At 43.7% G+C, this 18,372-nt stretch overlaps 1 protein-coding gene across 4 annotated transcripts in view; it reads right to left on the bottom strand.

Moving 5' to 3' along the window:
* Nucleotides 1–18,372, bottom strand: part of Nsmce2 (NSE2 (MMS21) homolog, SMC5-SMC6 complex SUMO ligase) — a 223,870-nt gene that overhangs the window by 59,532 nt on the left and 145,966 nt on the right. Inside the window, exon 5 of one of the 4 annotated variants that reach the window (XM_021182763.1) lies at nucleotides 1,499–3,624. The exons of the other annotated variants lie outside the window; for them this stretch is intronic. Within the exon in view, the coding sequence (XP_021038422.1) occupies nucleotides 3,623–3,624 (2 nt within the window). The 3' untranslated portion in view covers nucleotides 1,499–3,622. Of the gene's footprint in view, nucleotides 1–1,498; nucleotides 3,625–18,372 lie in introns of those variants that run through there. 4 annotated transcript variants of the gene reach the window in all.

Genomic DNA, 18,372 nt, shown 5'->3' with positions numbered 1-18,372 from the left:
TTAGGTGTAGAGTCACCATTAAGAATCCCTGGTCATGCTTGATAGTAAGCCATTCAATTCATTTGAAAGAAACAATGTACTTATTTTAAATTCTATGCACAGCCCTGTGTGGGTATGCAGGCCCGGATCCCCTAAGCAGGAGTTACAGGGGACAACAGAGTGAGATGTCTGACAACCAGAGCCTCTGCAAGAGCAATGTTTGCTCTCCTTTTAATTCTTCAAAGAACCTTGCCCAGTTTTATGGGTGAGCAAAGTACCGTGAGGGCAGGTTAGCTCCTAGAGCTACCTGGAGACTGAAGTGTAGCACCAGCATCGGAAGCTCGGACTCAGACAGAACACTTGATTTCAACTGCTGGATCTCACACTCACAACAGCTTTCTTAATCCCACCCCAGGTTTCCTCCTATCTGTGAAATGGGCATATTAATAGAGCACTCTGAGAGGGCTGAGGTAAGCGTGAGTGAACCAACTTATAAAGGAGCTTGCAACAGTGCCTGGCATCCAGTCAGCATTAGTTTTGCAATTACCTGACTTCAAAGGCTAGGCTACTTCTTCCACATCAAGGGTTAATATTACAAAGCATTTGCATTCATATTCTGATACATGGCATAATTGCTTTACTTATTGGAAGCAATCAACGAAGTCTCCTAATTAAGGCATCCCACCCTCATTTTCACCGTGTGTCACTCTGGAAGGAATACTTTTATTAATAAGACACAATGAATATAAAATTTCCCTAAACTCAGAAAAAGAGTTTCTACTAGAAAATGGAATAAACTGCCGGACTCAGGGCATGGTCTACCCAAGGAGGTCACTTAGGGGCAGATGAAAGAATTGCTCCTGTGAGTGTCTGGTGGTGGGGAGAAATGGGTGAGGGAAGGTTAGGGCACTGCTGACTCGAGAGCTCCCCTCTGGACAGCATCTGTGACAGGAGTGCAGCGTTAGTCACAGCATTGCATTCCTTAACTGGAAAGCAAGCACACAAGTCAGAATGGAGCAAGCAATTGTTAACTGTGTGTGTGTGTGTGTATGTATGTATGATAGAGAGAGGGGGAGGGAGGGAGAGAGAAAGAGAGAGAGAGATTTTTTAGAACCCTCATAGAACAGTGGTCCAGTAAAATGATAAGTTCATTGAGCCAGTGACTGTAGATAACAATGCTTGCAGAAAGGAAATAAGATACTCAGGCTCTAAACACACACACACACACACACACACACACACACACACACACACAGACACACACAGACACACACACAGACACACACACACATATACATTTTTTAAAAGTTTTTTTGGTTGTTGTTTTGTTTGTTTGTTTTTTCGAGACGGGGTTTCTCTGTGTAGCCCTGGCTGTCCCGGAACTCACTCTGTAGACCAGGATGGCCTCAACTCAGAAATCCACCTGCCTCTGCCTCCCAAGTGCTGAGTGAGATTAAAGGCATATGTCACCACTGCCCGGCAACATATTCTTATTTTCCATATGAAATAAGAAAATCAGTACAGGTAACATTCCTTTTTTATTTCAATTTCGTAATAGAAAACAACAAGCAAAATTCCCAATGCATTTTTGTTCCACAGAAGTACATTTGACTCTTTTGTTACAGGAACAAATGAATCCGCTTTTCCTCGGCCATCATCCCCTCCTGTGTGGGAATGTGAAGGCAAGGAGCTTGAAGCTTTCCGTAAAAACTGCTGCAAGGAAACTCAGAATCCAATGGAAAATAAGCTCGGCCACAGCCAAACCTGTCAGCTGGCTTCCTAATGTGGGTAAGTTCTTGCTGTACAGCCCTCTCTACTCCTATACCTCCTCCCCACCACTCCTCATAGGACTTGTGGGAGCAGGGACCCACCACATTCACTATGTCAGGTCACAGATAGATGAGTGTTAAGCTAAGGGCACACTGGATACGGCGGGGATGCACTAAGTTTCATTACAGCTCACTTGAAGGTTGACCCTGTCATGTCAGAGGGCTATGGAAAAAAATGAGCCCGGAGCCTGTGCACAGCTATTCGCACAATCTTAGCAAACGGTCCAGTCCAACAAGCACTTGCCATCACTGATCTTGCTGTCACTTTAAAAATCAGAACCAAACCACAATGGCTACTAACCTATCAATGATTCCTATCTAGTTCCTCTGTAACAGTCCTGAAGGCACGTGGTCCAGGGTTAGCCAGTCGTCCAGGATCTTTAGTAGCCACAATGTGCTTGCTTTACCCAGAGCAGTGTTTCAAAAAGTGTCAAAAGAGAACTCACGAAGGCTTAAACCAGCTTAAGGGTCTGAGGTTGTTGCCTCCCATTACTCTGGGGTGGCAGAATTCAAGTCCTGCCAATCAATCTAGTTATTCTTTGGAACCACTCCCCAGCCGAGCCACAGGCCCACAGTAAGATGAGGAGCAGATAAGGCAGAGGTAGAAACTAAGAAGGGAGGAACTAGCCATAGCCACTCTTTCTTTCTCTTTTCTCCTTGGTCCCCTGCAGGCCCTCAGCAAACAGTGCTGCATGCAGTCAGGAATGCACAGCACACAGGAAGCTTAGCTCTGGTGAGGCTCTCTCTGTGCCAGTGAGGACCACTGGTCTCCTGTGAAGTTATCTGTCCTGGGGAGCTTTCAAAGCTGTCCTGAGACTCTTCTAGGAAAAGCATCTTTGGAGTTTGGTTTGAGATACTTTTTTCCTCCACCAGCCCCTCCTCATTTTGTACATATCTAGAGCTGGTGAATCTCACACACTTCCAAGCTGCACACAGAGCTTTCCTTGACAGAAACAATTGTGAGCAGACGAGGAGCTGCACAGAGACAGACGGTGTAGAAAACATCTGAGAACCAGACAGAGGTAAGGGCTAAAGAAGGGCAGTGCTTTTAACTGGGGACAAAGGACACGGAGGCAAACAAGTCAGAGAAGTGTTCTTTCTCCCCTCTGCAGTCAGATCCTGATGTCATCACAGCAACAGGACAGTCAAGAAAGCCCAACCTATTTTAAGTGGTTTCAGGTGACAGATTATTGGCCCACACTGAGATACAGAGTGGTGCAGAAAAGGTTTCCTGTGCTATAAACCACCTTTAATCTCAACTGATAAAACCAGAAGAGATACACATTTCCATTCTCAAGTGTTTACCCAGTGACACCACACTGTAGATTTAGTCAAGTGCTGTCTGGATTATCCAGTAAATGTCACACAACAGCATTTTAGTAGTGCAGATAAAGAACACTGCAGATGAATTCATACTGCAAAACTAATGTCCCAGGTGAGTGTGTCATCGTCATCCCAAGTCATTTTACTTTATGTTTTTTTTTTCAAGTATAACTTCATGAACAACATTTATCTGGCACAGAACTATGGTTTTGCTTCAAAATTACTGGTTAATCCAGTAATATGCAGTGGTTTCTATATGAAAGTATAAGATTTAAACTTCTGCCTAGGTTAGTAATATAAACAGCACAACATTAATTCATCAGAGAAGTGTAAGGTAAAACAACGAGCCACACTCCACACCCACTACAATGGCCACAGTAGGAAGACAGGCAGTGACAAGTGCCGGCAAGGACGGGAAGCAATTGGAACCCTCAGACACTGCTGGTGGAAATGTAAAATGGCGCCCTCGCTGTGGGAAACAGCCTGCGAGTTCCTAAAAAGGATAAACATAGAGTTACCATATGACCCAGTAGTTGTGCTCTGAGATAAACACCACAAGAAGTGAAAATGAAAACGCACATCCACTTGTACACAAATGTTCAAGCAGCGTTATTCATCACAGGCAAAAGAGAAAAACAAGCAGGATGACCGCCAGCTCATGAGTCAATAATGTGGCATGTCCATACAATGGGTTAAAGGCATAAAGAGGAATGTGTGGACACATGCTTCCACATGGATGACACTGGAAAGCATCATGCCTAGTCAGGGAAGCCAGACACACTAGACCACACCAACACATTTGTATGCGATATCCAAATGGCACGTCTACAGAGATACAAAGTCCACTTGCTTCGGCTAGCGCTGGGGGGCCTGGAAGAAAATGGGAAGTGAATACTAACAGAGGGTTTCTTGTGATTGCTGTCAAGATGGTCGCACAGCTTTGAAGACTTGTAAAATTCAGTGAACACTCTGAACAGGTGAGCTGTATGTGGTTCTATCAATAAAGCTAACGCAAAAGACTCACAGGATGTAAGTTAAGAGAAAAGATGACTATGTAAAGTAGGGTCCCAGCATCATTGTCTCCTGTCTGGCTCACTAGCTACAGACCTAAGGGATGGGCTCCTTATCATGGTGGCCTGTCATGTTGAAGATAACCCTGTTTCTATCACTCACCTCTGTGAGCTGGATGAGTGCACTTTCCTCACTATGGTATTTAAAAGAATTTGTGTGACACTTTGCACAGGGCAGATGCCCAGTCATCTTTTAGTGAACTGTTAAATGTCCAGCTCAAATTCAACTAAACTGTAAAACTGACTGACTTGACAGTAACGCTGTACTAGATGGGGGTGGGGAGGAGCTACTCAGACCCAACTCGAGGCCTTGAAAACCCAGGCAGTTTTGTTTGCAATAGGGTTCCTGCTCTTAAACTTCCCAGTCTGAATCTCTCCATATAAACCTCCTGGATGGGTTTTCTGATGTGGATTAATGGACTAGATCCCAGAGAATTTAAGGTGAAATAGCACTCTATTTTCCAATTATTTAAGGTTAGAACCCTTACCCCCCAACCCTTGTGATGTTTGTCTCTCTGGTGTCTTAATTCCTGCATTATAGCTTGATGCTTAGGAGGTCACAGTTAGATTCTGTCCCAGGCAGACAAAAGCTCCGTGGGACAGAGTCTGACTGTGCCCTTAAATCGCTGTTCAAACTCTGGCAAGTTGTTTGATGGTTCTTTATCTGTAAAATAAGAGCAATACACAGGGGTTGATATGAGCGCAAACAAACTTTGCATGGGACATGGGAGGCAGCTAAGTGCTCTGTGCTATAAGCTAGTGTAGAAGTAGAATGGCCTTCTATGGGAAGCCTTTGGGTCACTGAGGACACACCCACAGAGGACTGACTGCAGGACTTGGGTCTTTTCTGTTCGTCTCTCTCACTCCCTAGCTACAGGCTGGAGTTTGCTCTGCCACACACTCCTACCACACATGCTGCCTTGCACCAGTCCCTAAGCAACAGGGCTCAACAGTCACCAGGGACTGGGACCTCCACAACGCAGACATACATACTTTCCTCCTATAAGTGACTGTCTCAGGTTCTCGTTACAGAAACAGAAACACATACCCCCACACACCGACCCCCCCACCCCCCCCAAACGTATGCACCCTTGCATGCACCCCACAGTGCCATACTATGGGGCTATTCAACAAGTGTTCACCTGTCAATCTTGTAAACTAGTTTTGCCGTGACCCACCTGCAGAAGACTCAGCGCAGTGGGGCTGTGCAGAGATGGAATGCCTATCAGTCTTCTGACCAGGGCTGAGCACTTTTCAGCCTCTATAAACTCTCACCCTCATCTGGACTTCTCCGTGTGGACAGAACCAGGGAGTCCCAGGTGACCTGTGGAAGCTATTACCACTACCTGTGTACTAGAGAGGTAAGGTGACCTACTGAATTTCAACTATCATTTTTTTTTGACAAGTAACTTTGAAACAATTTTAATTATTTTTAATAAAATTGTTTTCAAGACAAAAAGGATCCTTGGCCTTTTTTTTTTTTAAAAAATAATATTTTCCTTTCCTAATGCTTCCATAGCCTCTCAAATCTCCATCCTAATAGTATGGCAAACACTGAAAATACTAATGTTGTTTTCCTCCACGGTCCTGACTATACATTTCTCCAACCTCCTTAGAGACAGGTGTTGTCACACCTGTGTGACTCACTCCTGAAATACATCATGATGGGGTAATGGATGCTTTCTGGTACAGACCTGGTCCAAGCTCACTCTTGTCCCTTGGACCAGCTTGGATGGAGGGGATTCAGGATGATGGAGTCATACATGGAAGGTGCCCAGGACTCCAGATAACCTCATGGAACTGACAAGCTCCTCATCTATACTGAACTACACTAAACCTATAGTAATAAGCCCTGAGCTTCAAATAGTCACTGACAGGAGTTGCTCTCATTAATAAAGCTAGGTGAAAGGCTGTTAACTACTATCAGATCTGGTTTGCTCGCAGAGTAGTTTTCTCAGCTGGTATTGGCAACCACTATATTGGCACAGCTCCCAAACCTCACATATCCTAGATTTTTTCAGCCTGGTCCTTCACCATCACCAGGTTGACTGGAGACAATCCATCAGACTGGCAAAACACATTCTAGCATAGCTTTAGCAACTGCCTAATTGTCCCCATAGAGAAAATGTCTTTTAGTCTGTGTTACTTGTAAAATTTTAGTCCAAATCTCCTTATAGAGTTGACTGAATTAGTAACTCCAACCATACACTTAACTGCTTGTTACTACCAGAATTTATTTATAATTATATCAAACTCTGGGCTGGGAGCATATCAATTTAAAATTGGAAAGTAAAAACTAAAAATTTCAGTCAATATTAAAGTTGCCAACCAATATTAGTGGCATGTATTTTATTTATTTCTATAAAAACATTTTAGTAGCTAATATTTTCAATGAACCAGTAAATGTTTAAATGCATGCCACAGAGTTTATGTGTATGCTGAAATTATGAGTAGATAAAATGTAAACAGAATCGTATGATTACCACTGCCATCCCCTTGGTTTTAATGCCCGTAGAAAGGTTTGGTTCTAATGTCTGTCTCCCTCTCTCTCCTTCCCTCCCCATTTTAACTTCCTTTTTAAACTCCAATTCTGCTTTGGATTTATTCAGACATTTACTGCCTATATGTATCACCAGGAAGGCAGCAAATATTTTCTTCTGCTAATTGAATAGAAGCACCGAGAGCGTCTGTAGTCGGGCACTTCTCTGTGTTCTCTCTGTTCTCCAGAATGAAGCGTTAGCCCCTGAGCTAGAACCTGGCATCAAGGTGAGTCACTAGCTGGCAGACCCTGGCCATCAGGCTATAAACCATTTTCCCTGACGAATGTTACTACAGAGTACTTTTCATGTTATACTTCCTGGGAGTCTGGTGGTGAAAGGGTGGTCAGTCCCGCACATAACCACCCATCTTGTCTGAGAACGGCCTCCTGTGAATCTGGGTGGATGCTATGGTATCACATTTCCATCACATGGCCCTGTCTCCTTGGCTACAGTTGCTGGGACCGCAGTGGATTCCTGACTTATGCCACATGAACCAACTTCTCTTCTGAGAGGCTGAAATTGGAACTGAGACTCTAATTCAGGATGGATCCTTTAGCTGAACTGAAAGAGGACACAAAACCTTCAGTGGTAAAAGGAAGCCATCTTTTGCCAGATGGCCAGAGAGGCTAGTTTAGAGAGGAATAAAGAGGCAATTCATGGGGAAAATGCAGGTATTCTAGGAAGAGTGATGACATCCATTTCTAACGCTTGCTTTAGGCCTTTCTCTCATGACAAACACCATTTTCCCCAATGTTTAAATTTGTAATTTCATTATTTTGCTAAAGGTACCCTGTGTTAGTATCTTTTTACTTTAATAATAACTTGGAGATTGGTCTAATTGTTTTGAATATTAAATCCCCTTCCTACATTTTTAAAAAGATTTTTTTATTTTTTTATTTTTATGAGTGCACTGCAGCTGTCTTCAGACACACACTAAAAGAGTGCATCAGATCCCATTGCAGATGGTTGTGAGCCACCATGTGGTTGCTCAGAATTGAACTCAGGACCTCTGGAAGAGCAGTCAGTGCTCTTAACCGCTGAGCCTTCTCTACAGTCCCTATTTCCATATTTTTATAACATAGGTCTATTAGCAGACAGTGCAACTTTTCTCAATGTTATGAAAACACTGCTTATGTCAGTTTTCATATTCAGGGCTTCTGATTACGCTTCTAAGGTACTTGCCAAAAACGTAGTGATTTTTTATAATACAGCCTCATTTCATTCAAAGGTAGAACATCAAAACCCAACACTCTTTAAACTTCACACACAGACACAAAACACTAGCACGTGTGTATACCAGCTTTTGTGACTGGTTTGCATTCAGGGCAGAAACTAATTCATCTTCTAAACATCAATGGCATATGTGACTCATAAACAAGAAGGCTTTGATAATCTATGCTTTGAATGAGACAGTGATTGGGCAGCTGTTCTGGTTAACTGAAGCAGGTAGAATTTGAACGCAACTCAAATACAGGAATGGCTCTCAGGTTGAACTCAAAGAGACTTAAAGTGTATATTCAGGGGTTAGGTGGATGGGAAGACATCTGCTCTACAGAGAGTTCAACAGTAGTACACCCACAAACATCTGGCGATTTCGATGTATACCCCCTCGTTATTCATTAATAGCTAGAAGGTAGAGCTAGGCTAGGCACTATGAACAAAGGAGTACATGACTGATAGGTGCCATGTCAGGGGCATCTACTTGGATGGGAGGCACCTAAATCCTCCTTCTGGTGGGACAGACAGCTGAGTGTAAGAGAGTAAGCAGGAACAGACAAGAGTGAGAATGAAGGTAGAGAAGAGATCCAAGATGGAACTGATACCTGTCAATATCCAGTGCTTTCCAAACAACTGTACAAAAAAGGTACACTGAATAAGAACTTGTAGATTTTCCAAGGACCGCATCCCCTGTCTAATTTCCAATACATTTCACAAACTCTTGATTATTTTAGAAAGTCTCATCCTTTTCAACAAATATTTACTGGGGACATAGTAAGCTTTAGGTACTTCTGTAGACAGGAAGTATGAAGATTGACTTAAGAGAAGAATATTTATCGTAAAGAAACACCAGCGGTAATGCCTGAAGTTCTGATGGACAAAGACCTCACTCTAACAACAGAAAACAGGGAAGTATTGCAGACACAAAGGATAACTGCCAGAGAAAGAGCTCTTACTGTGTGAGAGGACATCTGAGACATACCTAAGGAGCCACAGAAGTGAGCTGTGCTTTCAGGCAGTGGAGGACAAAGGCTGGACTCATATTGATGGTGGTGCTCTGTGGAGTGGATGATGATCTCCTAACTGAGGTAGGGACTGCAGGATGGAAGGGGGCCATGGTGACACTGGAATGCTCCTGAGATATCCCAAAGGAGACAGAAAGGAGCAGTAAGGGTAAGATCAGAGGGGAGACCTCATTTGACAGCATGTGAGTGGGATGGCGGCTGCAGCCATTGCAACTCCAGAAATGACCAGTCAGAGACAGTACAGAAGGGTAAATGTCCAGGAAGACAATCCTGACCAACAGTACCTGTACCTGCAGTGTAGCTGTAGGCGTTAAGAAGGAACCCAAGCAGAGATTACAAAGGGGGAGTGAGAACACTAAGTCATTAGATGAACCACTGCAGTGGGCATACCTTTGCTCTTGAAAACTCAGAAGGCTGAAGAAGAAATATATATTGAGCCCAGGAGTTAGATGTAAGTCTGGGCAACACAGTAAGACCCTACCTTAAAACAACACCACCAACAAACTCACAAACAGTGACTGGAAATATTTAAGAGATGGAGGCCTAGTTAAGACTGAATGGAAACTTGGGCAGACTGCAGTCTCGGAGCACATTCTCAGAGAGATTTCACTGCATGGTGGAGGCACTCAGGATACTGTGTGAACTCAAGAGAGAGGCCTCTCCTTTGAGCAGGAGGAAGAGGAACAGCCTCAACCACACACAGAAAGCCTCTGTTGCCCTTCCTTTTGGAAGGAGAGACTTGAGTGAACGTGTAGGCTGAGAGAGAAGGAAGCAAGCTGATGACTCAGTGAGAGGGACTGTGAGGAAAGGTCCTGGGGAAGAAGGCTCTCCTAGTTAGGGCATCTACTGAACGATGGCCTCTTGCTGGGAGAGCTGTACAAAGACATAAGTGCCAAGACCTCTCGCTCTCTGTGGAAGTCAGCGGCAACAGGTACATGGCAGTGTGCCGTGGGATTCACAGCAAAACCAGAGATGCAAACTCTGTATGGTATTAATTCCAAGGTTTCTGACATGACTGCTAAGATCCTACAGATGAAGGCATGTGCGGTGGGATCAGAGGGAGTTCACTCGACACCTGAGGTTCTGGGCTAGATAACCACCAGACAGGCAAGTTTTTCTTAGGATACAAGGGAGCTAGAACTGCATCTGAATCTCAGCTTTGCTGGAAATAGATTCTTGGCTTTGAGCAATGTCCTCTGCCAACTGCTCTAGGTCTCGGTTGCTTCACCTACCAAATGGAGGGAGACTTCGTGAGGCGTGGGCCGTTCAGAGATGTGAAAGTATCTCAACACCCTGAAACAAACTGGGCAGATAGTAGAGACTCATACCCTACCTGCTCCCTCACTTCCCTCCTACTATTACTAATCATTAGTATGATCATTAACCTATTAGCATGACAACTTTCAGCATGGTAACTGCCTCTTGTTTTCTCAAAGTCTTGTAGCCCTGAGAAAAAGCTACAAAGTTACATATTCACAGTAGAGTCAGTGAAATTAGTTTCCCCAGACACTGAGCGGCAGGAAACACATGCTGCAAGCAAGCACTGTCCTTGGAGGAAGTTGTGGGACAATGGGAAATGGGGACTGTGGGAAGAGACTCTGAGGAACCTTCCAATAGTGAAGGACTCAAGTTGTACTTAAGACACACAAGCCATACGTGTAACCTTGGACAACTCCAGATCACCATCCAACTTCCAGCAGCTCATCTATGAATTGGGACTAGCTGGGACAATAACCTATACTAATAGAATGACAACGATTAAACACAAATTTGCATGCATATATGTACAAAGATTTTTCTAGAATATTACAAGCACTCCATAAACTACAGCTATTGAAACATGTATATGTTATCATACACTGGGGTCATTAATTGATACCCACTGTATGCCAGACAATGCTAAAAGCTTTAAAGGCCAAATAGTACCTGAAATAAAAAGTGCATCATGTTACTTAGCCTTTAAAAGAAAGGAGACACTGTCTACCCTCTTCTTTGAATTCTCAGAATATGAAACCAATCTCAGCCAAGTATGGACACTTAGGAGCTATTGAGAAGGACAAGGAAGGAAGGACAGATGTTGCCTCCATCCCCAAAGCTCATGTGCTAGAAACACAATGCAATGTAACAGTAACAGTGTCAACAGATGGGACATTCAACAATTTTCTAAACCAGGAGGGCCCTTTCCCCATGAGTGGATCGGCACTCTTGAGAGTAGACTGTTATAAAAGTGAGTTCAGCAGGCTGAGTGTATAGTGTCGTGGTAGAAAGCTTGCCTGACATTCATTAAGAACATGGACTTGATGTCCAGTAGCACCACCCCAAAAAACAAAAACAACCAACCAACCAACCAACCAAAAACAATCCAACCAACCAACCAAAAACAATCCAACCAGCCAACAGTAGCAGCAGCAACACAACAGTAAAGCAAGTAGCTCTTCTGAATCCACCTTTAGATGACACGGTGTAATGTCCCTTGCCAGTTTCTAGCACCGTGACACTAGGTTCCCCAGTAGCTACAATGGTGAGAAATAAATTGCTTTATCAATTACCCAGTCACAGAGTTCTGCTACAGAAACACAAAACAGACTAAGATAGATGGTGAGAGGAGCTAACTGGGGTGCCTGGAATGTCAAATTGAAATAGGGCATCCTGGGAACACTGGTGTGATGAAGACGTCCTGCAAAAGCCCCCTGTGCCGGGTCATTAACACTTCAGTTTTGTCGAGACAAGGTTTCCTGCAGCCCCGGTTGGCCTCAGAGTCCTTCTGCAGCAGAGGAGAACCTTGAGTCTTCTGCTTCCACTTCCCAACTCCTGGGAGGATAGGTAGTGCACTAGCATGTCTGTTCTATGGCGTGCTGGGGACATTACACATGTATGCGAGCACTCTATCGAGTGAGCTACACTGTCAGCCTGACACCATTCATTCCTACCCCCACCCCATCCAGGTATACTAGCTCTCTGCACCAGAGAGTGGCAATGAGCTAGTTGTGTTTTGAGTCTGCTAATAAAGACCACTGAAGGCAAACATCTGCTGCTTTCCAGAACAAACCATAGCCACTCTAGATTGAGGTTATTTGAATGACATGCTCTTTCTGATCTAGTTCAATTGATACTTGAGCACTGCTCTGCAAGTTTATTTGCCTTACGTTCTAATTATATTTAGAACTCTTTTCACACTGCATCATTCAAACAGATGCCTGGACAGCTGTTGTGATTTTTTTCCTAGAGTTTCACTAAGATGTAGATTTCAGTAAGGTTTTTAAAAATAAACGACACAGGTGTTATCTATGAGTCACTTGACACATTAGCTATAAAAATAATGATGTTAGGGAAATGGGGTTTTCAGTGTTTTGACCAATCTATTTTCATTTGGTTGTATCCCCCCCCCCACCCCCAAATAAAAATCAACTGCTCCTGGGACTATATATCACAGTCTTGGCTATTGTTCTAATGTTATCATGGAATGGAATAATTCAACAAGGCCAGGCCCTTTCCAGAGACTGAAATCCCACCAACACTGATGGGGGACTGTGCAGACACTATGCAAATTCTTTCATGCCCTATAATGTTTCTTTCAGGAGGTCTAAAGACACTGAAGGCAAATTGCATAACATGTCTCGAATGTCAGAAGCGACAGAGACAGCTGAAATTCCTGAACACACACGAATGACTTCTCATGGGGTCTGAGCAGTGCTGGGCAAACATGGAAAGGTTCTACCCCATGTCTTCACTTTTGAAACAAGGTTTCACACAAAACAATACTTTGTATTTGTGAAACCTTTATGTGCATTCATATGTAATTACATTTTACCTTTGGGTTTTCTTACCCATATTGATCTTTACAGAGATCCACCAAGCAGAATCTAGTGGGCACAATTACTAACAGGCACAGCCATGGTTGGCCTCAGGCCTTTTGTAATTAAAAACAGTAGCAGGGGCAGTAGTTAATAACTGCAATACAGTTGCCATGTGTGAGGCCCTGATTATTTGATGTAATCACTGAAACGCTATGATGCAGATATTATTACCAAGGGTGGAATATCACATACCATGAAACGGTTTCATACACAAATTATTAAAATATTGCATAGAATTATCTTTAACCCACATGTATAGGCTATATATTGAAAACAATGTTAATAAATTTTAAGTTGAAACTTGGGTCCTGTCCATATTATATACAGGCAAAAATGGTGATATCTGAAGAGTCCTCCAACACTGTGTGTCTGAGGCCTTTGGATAAGGACTACTTAACCTGTATGATTGTTACTCAGAGAAGCAGGAAGCAAGACCACAGAGAGGCCAAGGAATATGGTGGTGATACCACTGCTGTCACAAGGCATACTAAGGTTTACGCCAGCACAGGCTTTCTGCTTGCTCTTTCAACAGTTCTGCTAGACTGACCTACAATAATAGCACAGCTGCGCTCATCCAAATCTCTCCGTTTCCATCCATGACTCAGGCAAAATTACTTGCAAGAAGCCAGGGCTACCCAAGAGGCTCCACACTGCTACACTCAAGGGTACAGCACAGGTCCGTGATGCTGTGGCGTCCTGCTTCTGCACAGTGGCAGATGGGTGAAGACATGGGCTGGTTAGTACTCTTACTGCCTAAGCGCTGGGTGTCACCCAGCTGGTGTACTGAAGCTGTCTCTGGAAAAGATCAAGTCTTCATCAGCATAGAGTATTGATTTTCTTTGGGTTATACCTCTCTTAAAATTAAAACACAAAATCAACAATTTGAAAAGCTAAATATCAACTCTTAAATCGGAGCAATTAGCATACCATATAAGACCTACCAATCATATATAACCTGTAATTTGTAAATAGGCTTTGTTCAGTGCTTTGAAAAATGTAATCAGTAGTGAATATTTAAAAAGCAAAATACCAATTTTCATTTTCTCTAGAAAAACTATCATTGAGAGCAGTAGCCAGAACAGGCAGGGCATCTGTTCTTCTGCACAGTGCCTACAAAGGCAGCAGACTGCTCGTGTACTCTGTGTCCTGGACTCTGTAGTGCAGAGTGTGCTGAGCCCCTCAGAGGATGACCTGGAAGTGCGCCAGAGTCCATGGAGACTGCTGCTCTCCCCTCAGTACGCTCTGCCAGTCTCGTTGTATAGTGCAGTGAGTGGTATTCACTCATTTTTAGTGACTGTGATGGTTAATCTTCACTGTAAACTTCACTTGATTTAGAATCACCATGGAAACACGCCTTTGAGTGTATCTATGAGGGCATTTCCAGAAAGGTTCAACTTAGAAGGGAAGACTTATCCCTGAATGTGGACAACTCCACTGCAAGTCCTGTTCATGGCTCTAGGGTGAATGACCCATCCTGCTATGCTGCCCTCTCTGCACCGTGAGGGAAACTTGCTAACTAGATCATACCCACAGACTTTAAGGAAGAAAGAAGGTTGCTGGTCAAAAGTTCTGAGTCCTTTAAAGCCATTTAATTTGTTTATGATTGTCACAAAGATTGTAGGCAGGGAGAAAAGCTGAGACTGCATTCGCTGACCTATTCTGGAGATACCAGCAAGTTTCTTCCTGGAAAATGACAATGGTCTCCTGCCTGCAGCTGAGCTACTGTGAGGAAGATTAGACCTTTGTCAGGCAGGGTCTGGAGGCAAGCATGCACTTGAAAAATTATTAAATTTATACATACAGTCACAAATGAACTACAGCTACAATGAAATGCCCTTCACCAAATTGGATGTTCTAGTGTTTCTAATTATTTCTAACTAAAAGTGTTTCCTCAATTAGTCAACAAGTTGCTACTAAATCAAGTGCCTGAAATAAGTAATCTACATAATTTAAGGGTTTTCTCCTGTCTGGGCCCCAAACAACTACTAAAAGCACATGTGGGGGGTAAAAGTATCGCTAGAATGAGTCATCAGAACCGGCTTATACTATAACCAGCTGAACTTTAAATAGAACCTTTTTATTTTAAAATGAGCTTAGCACAACCATTTCTAAATGGTATTTTTTGTCTTAATACTGTGTACAATGAGAGGCAGTATGCAATGTTCACATTGTTAAAAAGAAAATCCTGATTGTTGGAATGGCTGCAGTCAACCCAGCTGTATTGTCTCAAATAAGCAGATGGCACAAAGGCTAATAGAGCGTTCAGTGAAAGAGCACAATAGGGCTAGCAGCTGCTGCAAACACAGGACACCTCCATGACGCTAGAACAGCTCTGACAGTCCAGATCCACTTCCCGCATATAGAAAGGCGGTTGCTGAAGAGGTACTGGGGCTTAGTTCTCTCTCCTCAGAAGCCAAAGGTTTATCAGGAACTCTCACCAAGGGTGGGAAGGGTTAGTGCTTGGCAAGCTTGCAATATCCATGTTCCTGCCTGTGCTACTAATAAGGAAGTGCTGAAAAATCACCATCACCATGTGTTAACTCAGAGCTCTGGTGTGTGGGGGGTTACACAAACAGTTCTCAGCTATGTGTCCATTAACAAATCATCAACAACTACTAGATGAGAACAGAAAGGTGGTTTCTGCCCTTGGGGAACTTATCCTGGGACAGGAAATAAGAAGTGACAAACGACTGGGTGTGGTAGCTCATACCTGTAAAACTCATCACTTAGGGGACCGAGCCAGGATTGGCTTGATTTCCAGGCCAGCCTGGGCTACACAGTGAGACTTTCTCAACAAAACCAAACCAAAACAGAGACAAATCACACCAACAAACATGGTCCCTGTTCCAAGATCACTAACTTATGAACGGGGGCCCCGATGACTGGACTCAGGTTACCAAACCACCTGGCTCCTATGATGTGACTTTCACAAGGACAAATACTTTTATGGCTGACAAAAGATCACTTTAGTCACAGAGGGAGAAGTGTTGAATTGTAGACTGTCCCTAGCCAAGCAAGCTGTCTACTGAAATGGCAGGTGAGCATGGGAAACAGCCAGAGCTATACGCGTGTACACTGATTTCCTGACAAGGTTGGATGACACACCAGACTATTTTTAAAAATTATATGCTAGGATTTCAATCTGACTAGTGATTCAACTCAACTTCAAAACAGAAGGAAGCTCACAGCAGTCTTTCTGTCTTGTTAAGCTTCTGCTATTCCTGTCAGTCAGTAAGTGCCCAAATCCCAGACCTTTGCATTTGATGCAAATGTAGGCAGTCCTGACATGACTTACTCCTGTCTAAAGATTGCATTCTCTCTCTTTATACATTTATTTGAGAGAAGACCTAGGATGGTCCCAGAACTCTTCAGTAATGAGACCTTCCCATAAGAAAGCTACTTCTCTAACATCAGCATGGAGAAAGTTAAGGCTCCTGCGGCCCACCAGCCATGTGCTTGCACAGGGGAAAACCCAAGCCTTGAACTATCTCAGAGCTCCATCTGTTCTAACCGCCTCAAGCTACGGCTCAGCTCCCAGGTGCACCGAACCACATCTATCAAAATATTTACCCCTAAAATAGCTTTGTAATAAGAGCGGAATGTCCTTTTTGATGATTTCCTTTGAAAAATACATACGTATTTAACGGGCAACTCCAAACTTTCAGAGAGGGCAGATTCCATGAATCTACGTAATAAAAGCCTCCTTTCACACTGTTACAGTTGCTCTACTATGAAGATTTACAAGCACAGAGCTTTATATGGCTTACATTTCCACATTTGTCTGTTTTGACTCTTGGCCTCCATGTGATGGCAAGGATAGAGTGAGCCTTTAACAGAAATGGCACACTAAGGCTACAAGCTGCCAGGGAAAGCTACAAGATCTCTTGGCGATTTTTGGACAGGTTCAGGTGAATTTCAGCATCTGGGACTAGCATGTGTATTACAGATGGAAAAAGCAAAACAACACCCAAAGAAAGAGAAGAGTGGTTCTCCCGATTGAAGCAAAAGCATACCAAAATCTACCCACCTCCCAGCCTCAGCACAGCACTGAGGAAATACCTCTGCCATACGGTCAGGCATAATCAGTTCTAAAACAATGGATCAGCGTTTGAGTCACCCAGAGCGTGAAGGGCAAGTGAAAGGTCAGTTCCGGTATGCTCCCCCAAAGCAAACACGGAGCAGGAGGCGCTTGAGCCAGCACCAGCCAGGCCTTGGCATGGCAACTACAGGGCTCGCTCGCTTCAGCAACCCATGGGTTCTGCCCTCAGGCTTCTCCAGGACACCCCTCCCCCTTCCTCTCCTCCACAGGAACCAGGGAAAGCTGAGAAGCAAACCTGAGGGGAGGGCCAGGAAGACTGCTCAGAAGCACCCCCTCCATGCCACTGGAGAACCCAAAGATGTGCAGTGCCTGCAGAACCAGTGGTGCTAGCTCCCAGGAGCTTGTGGAATCCCTCATCAGTACTGACTAGAACACCTTCCTCTCTCCCCGCCACAGTCAGTTCACGATCATCAACTAAAATCTGCACATGGTGGACACTGACAATTCATTTTTTAAGATCCCAAGTATGCTTATTTTTTTAGATTCTCTGCCACTGACATTATATTTAACATCAAAAGTTGTACTAAAAAGTCAATTAAAATACTTTTCTGGCCAAACATTTTTCAAAGAATATTTGCATTTTTGTGTCTTGGAACTCTTGGTGGCGGGTTATTCTTTCACTTTATAGTCTGCAGAGATGTCTTAGTAAGCACATGCGAGTTAAGCACTTAAAGAAGATGACACAACCTTTGTTTATATGCAAACATATGTATGTGTTTATCTGCAAACACACATTTAAACCTGGGATTGCTTTTGAGGTCTTTACAAAGAGGCTTCTCAGTTAGTCACCATATTCCTCATATCTAAGGACTACCAGTGCTTGACTGGAGGAGACAGACAGGCTACTGGAGAAGGGGAGGCCCTCTGTAGGGAACAACAGAAAGATGCAAGTGAGATCTGAAGAAAAGCCTAGTGATGAAGAAGTTAGCAGACTCGTGTCCTAGAGCCTCAAACTCAGCAGACAGGACATGATCACTACGCGACAATCCCTTATGTATGTCCAGCAAGGGTCACATAAAAGAAGAAACACTTCCATCCACCTGAGGAGCTCCTACCTTGTCTGAGGTTATAGGAGCTAAGACTGGCATATGGACTGTGAGACAGAAGTGAAAACTGTCAAAGACCCCAAATACCAGAAGTCCTCACGTAAGCAGGGGCAAGGAGGACATAATGCACCTGTCACAGGAGCCACTCACAGTGTCATTTCTGTAGACAGATGCCCATGAGTGAACAGTGCCATAGAAGGCTAAGGGGCAGACTAAGGCTTCTCAGAAGTGACAGCATCGAGCACATTTGTCAAAGACAGGAAGTTCTTCCCCTACAAGCAGAGTGACTTCTATGAGTTTTCTCTGCACGTACGTAACAGGGATGACAGCACTAACTTCACTGGGTTTCTAGGGATGAGAAGAAAATAGACGGTGATGAATATACA

This window comes from Mus caroli, chromosome 15, assembly GCF_900094665.2.
Source record: "Mus caroli chromosome 15, CAROLI_EIJ_v1.1, whole genome shotgun sequence".
In the NCBI taxonomy this organism is placed as follows: Eukaryota; Metazoa; Chordata; class Mammalia; order Rodentia; family Muridae; genus Mus; species Mus caroli.
Note: the sequence above shows the minus strand (reverse complement) of the source record. Positions and strands in the feature narration are given on the sequence as shown.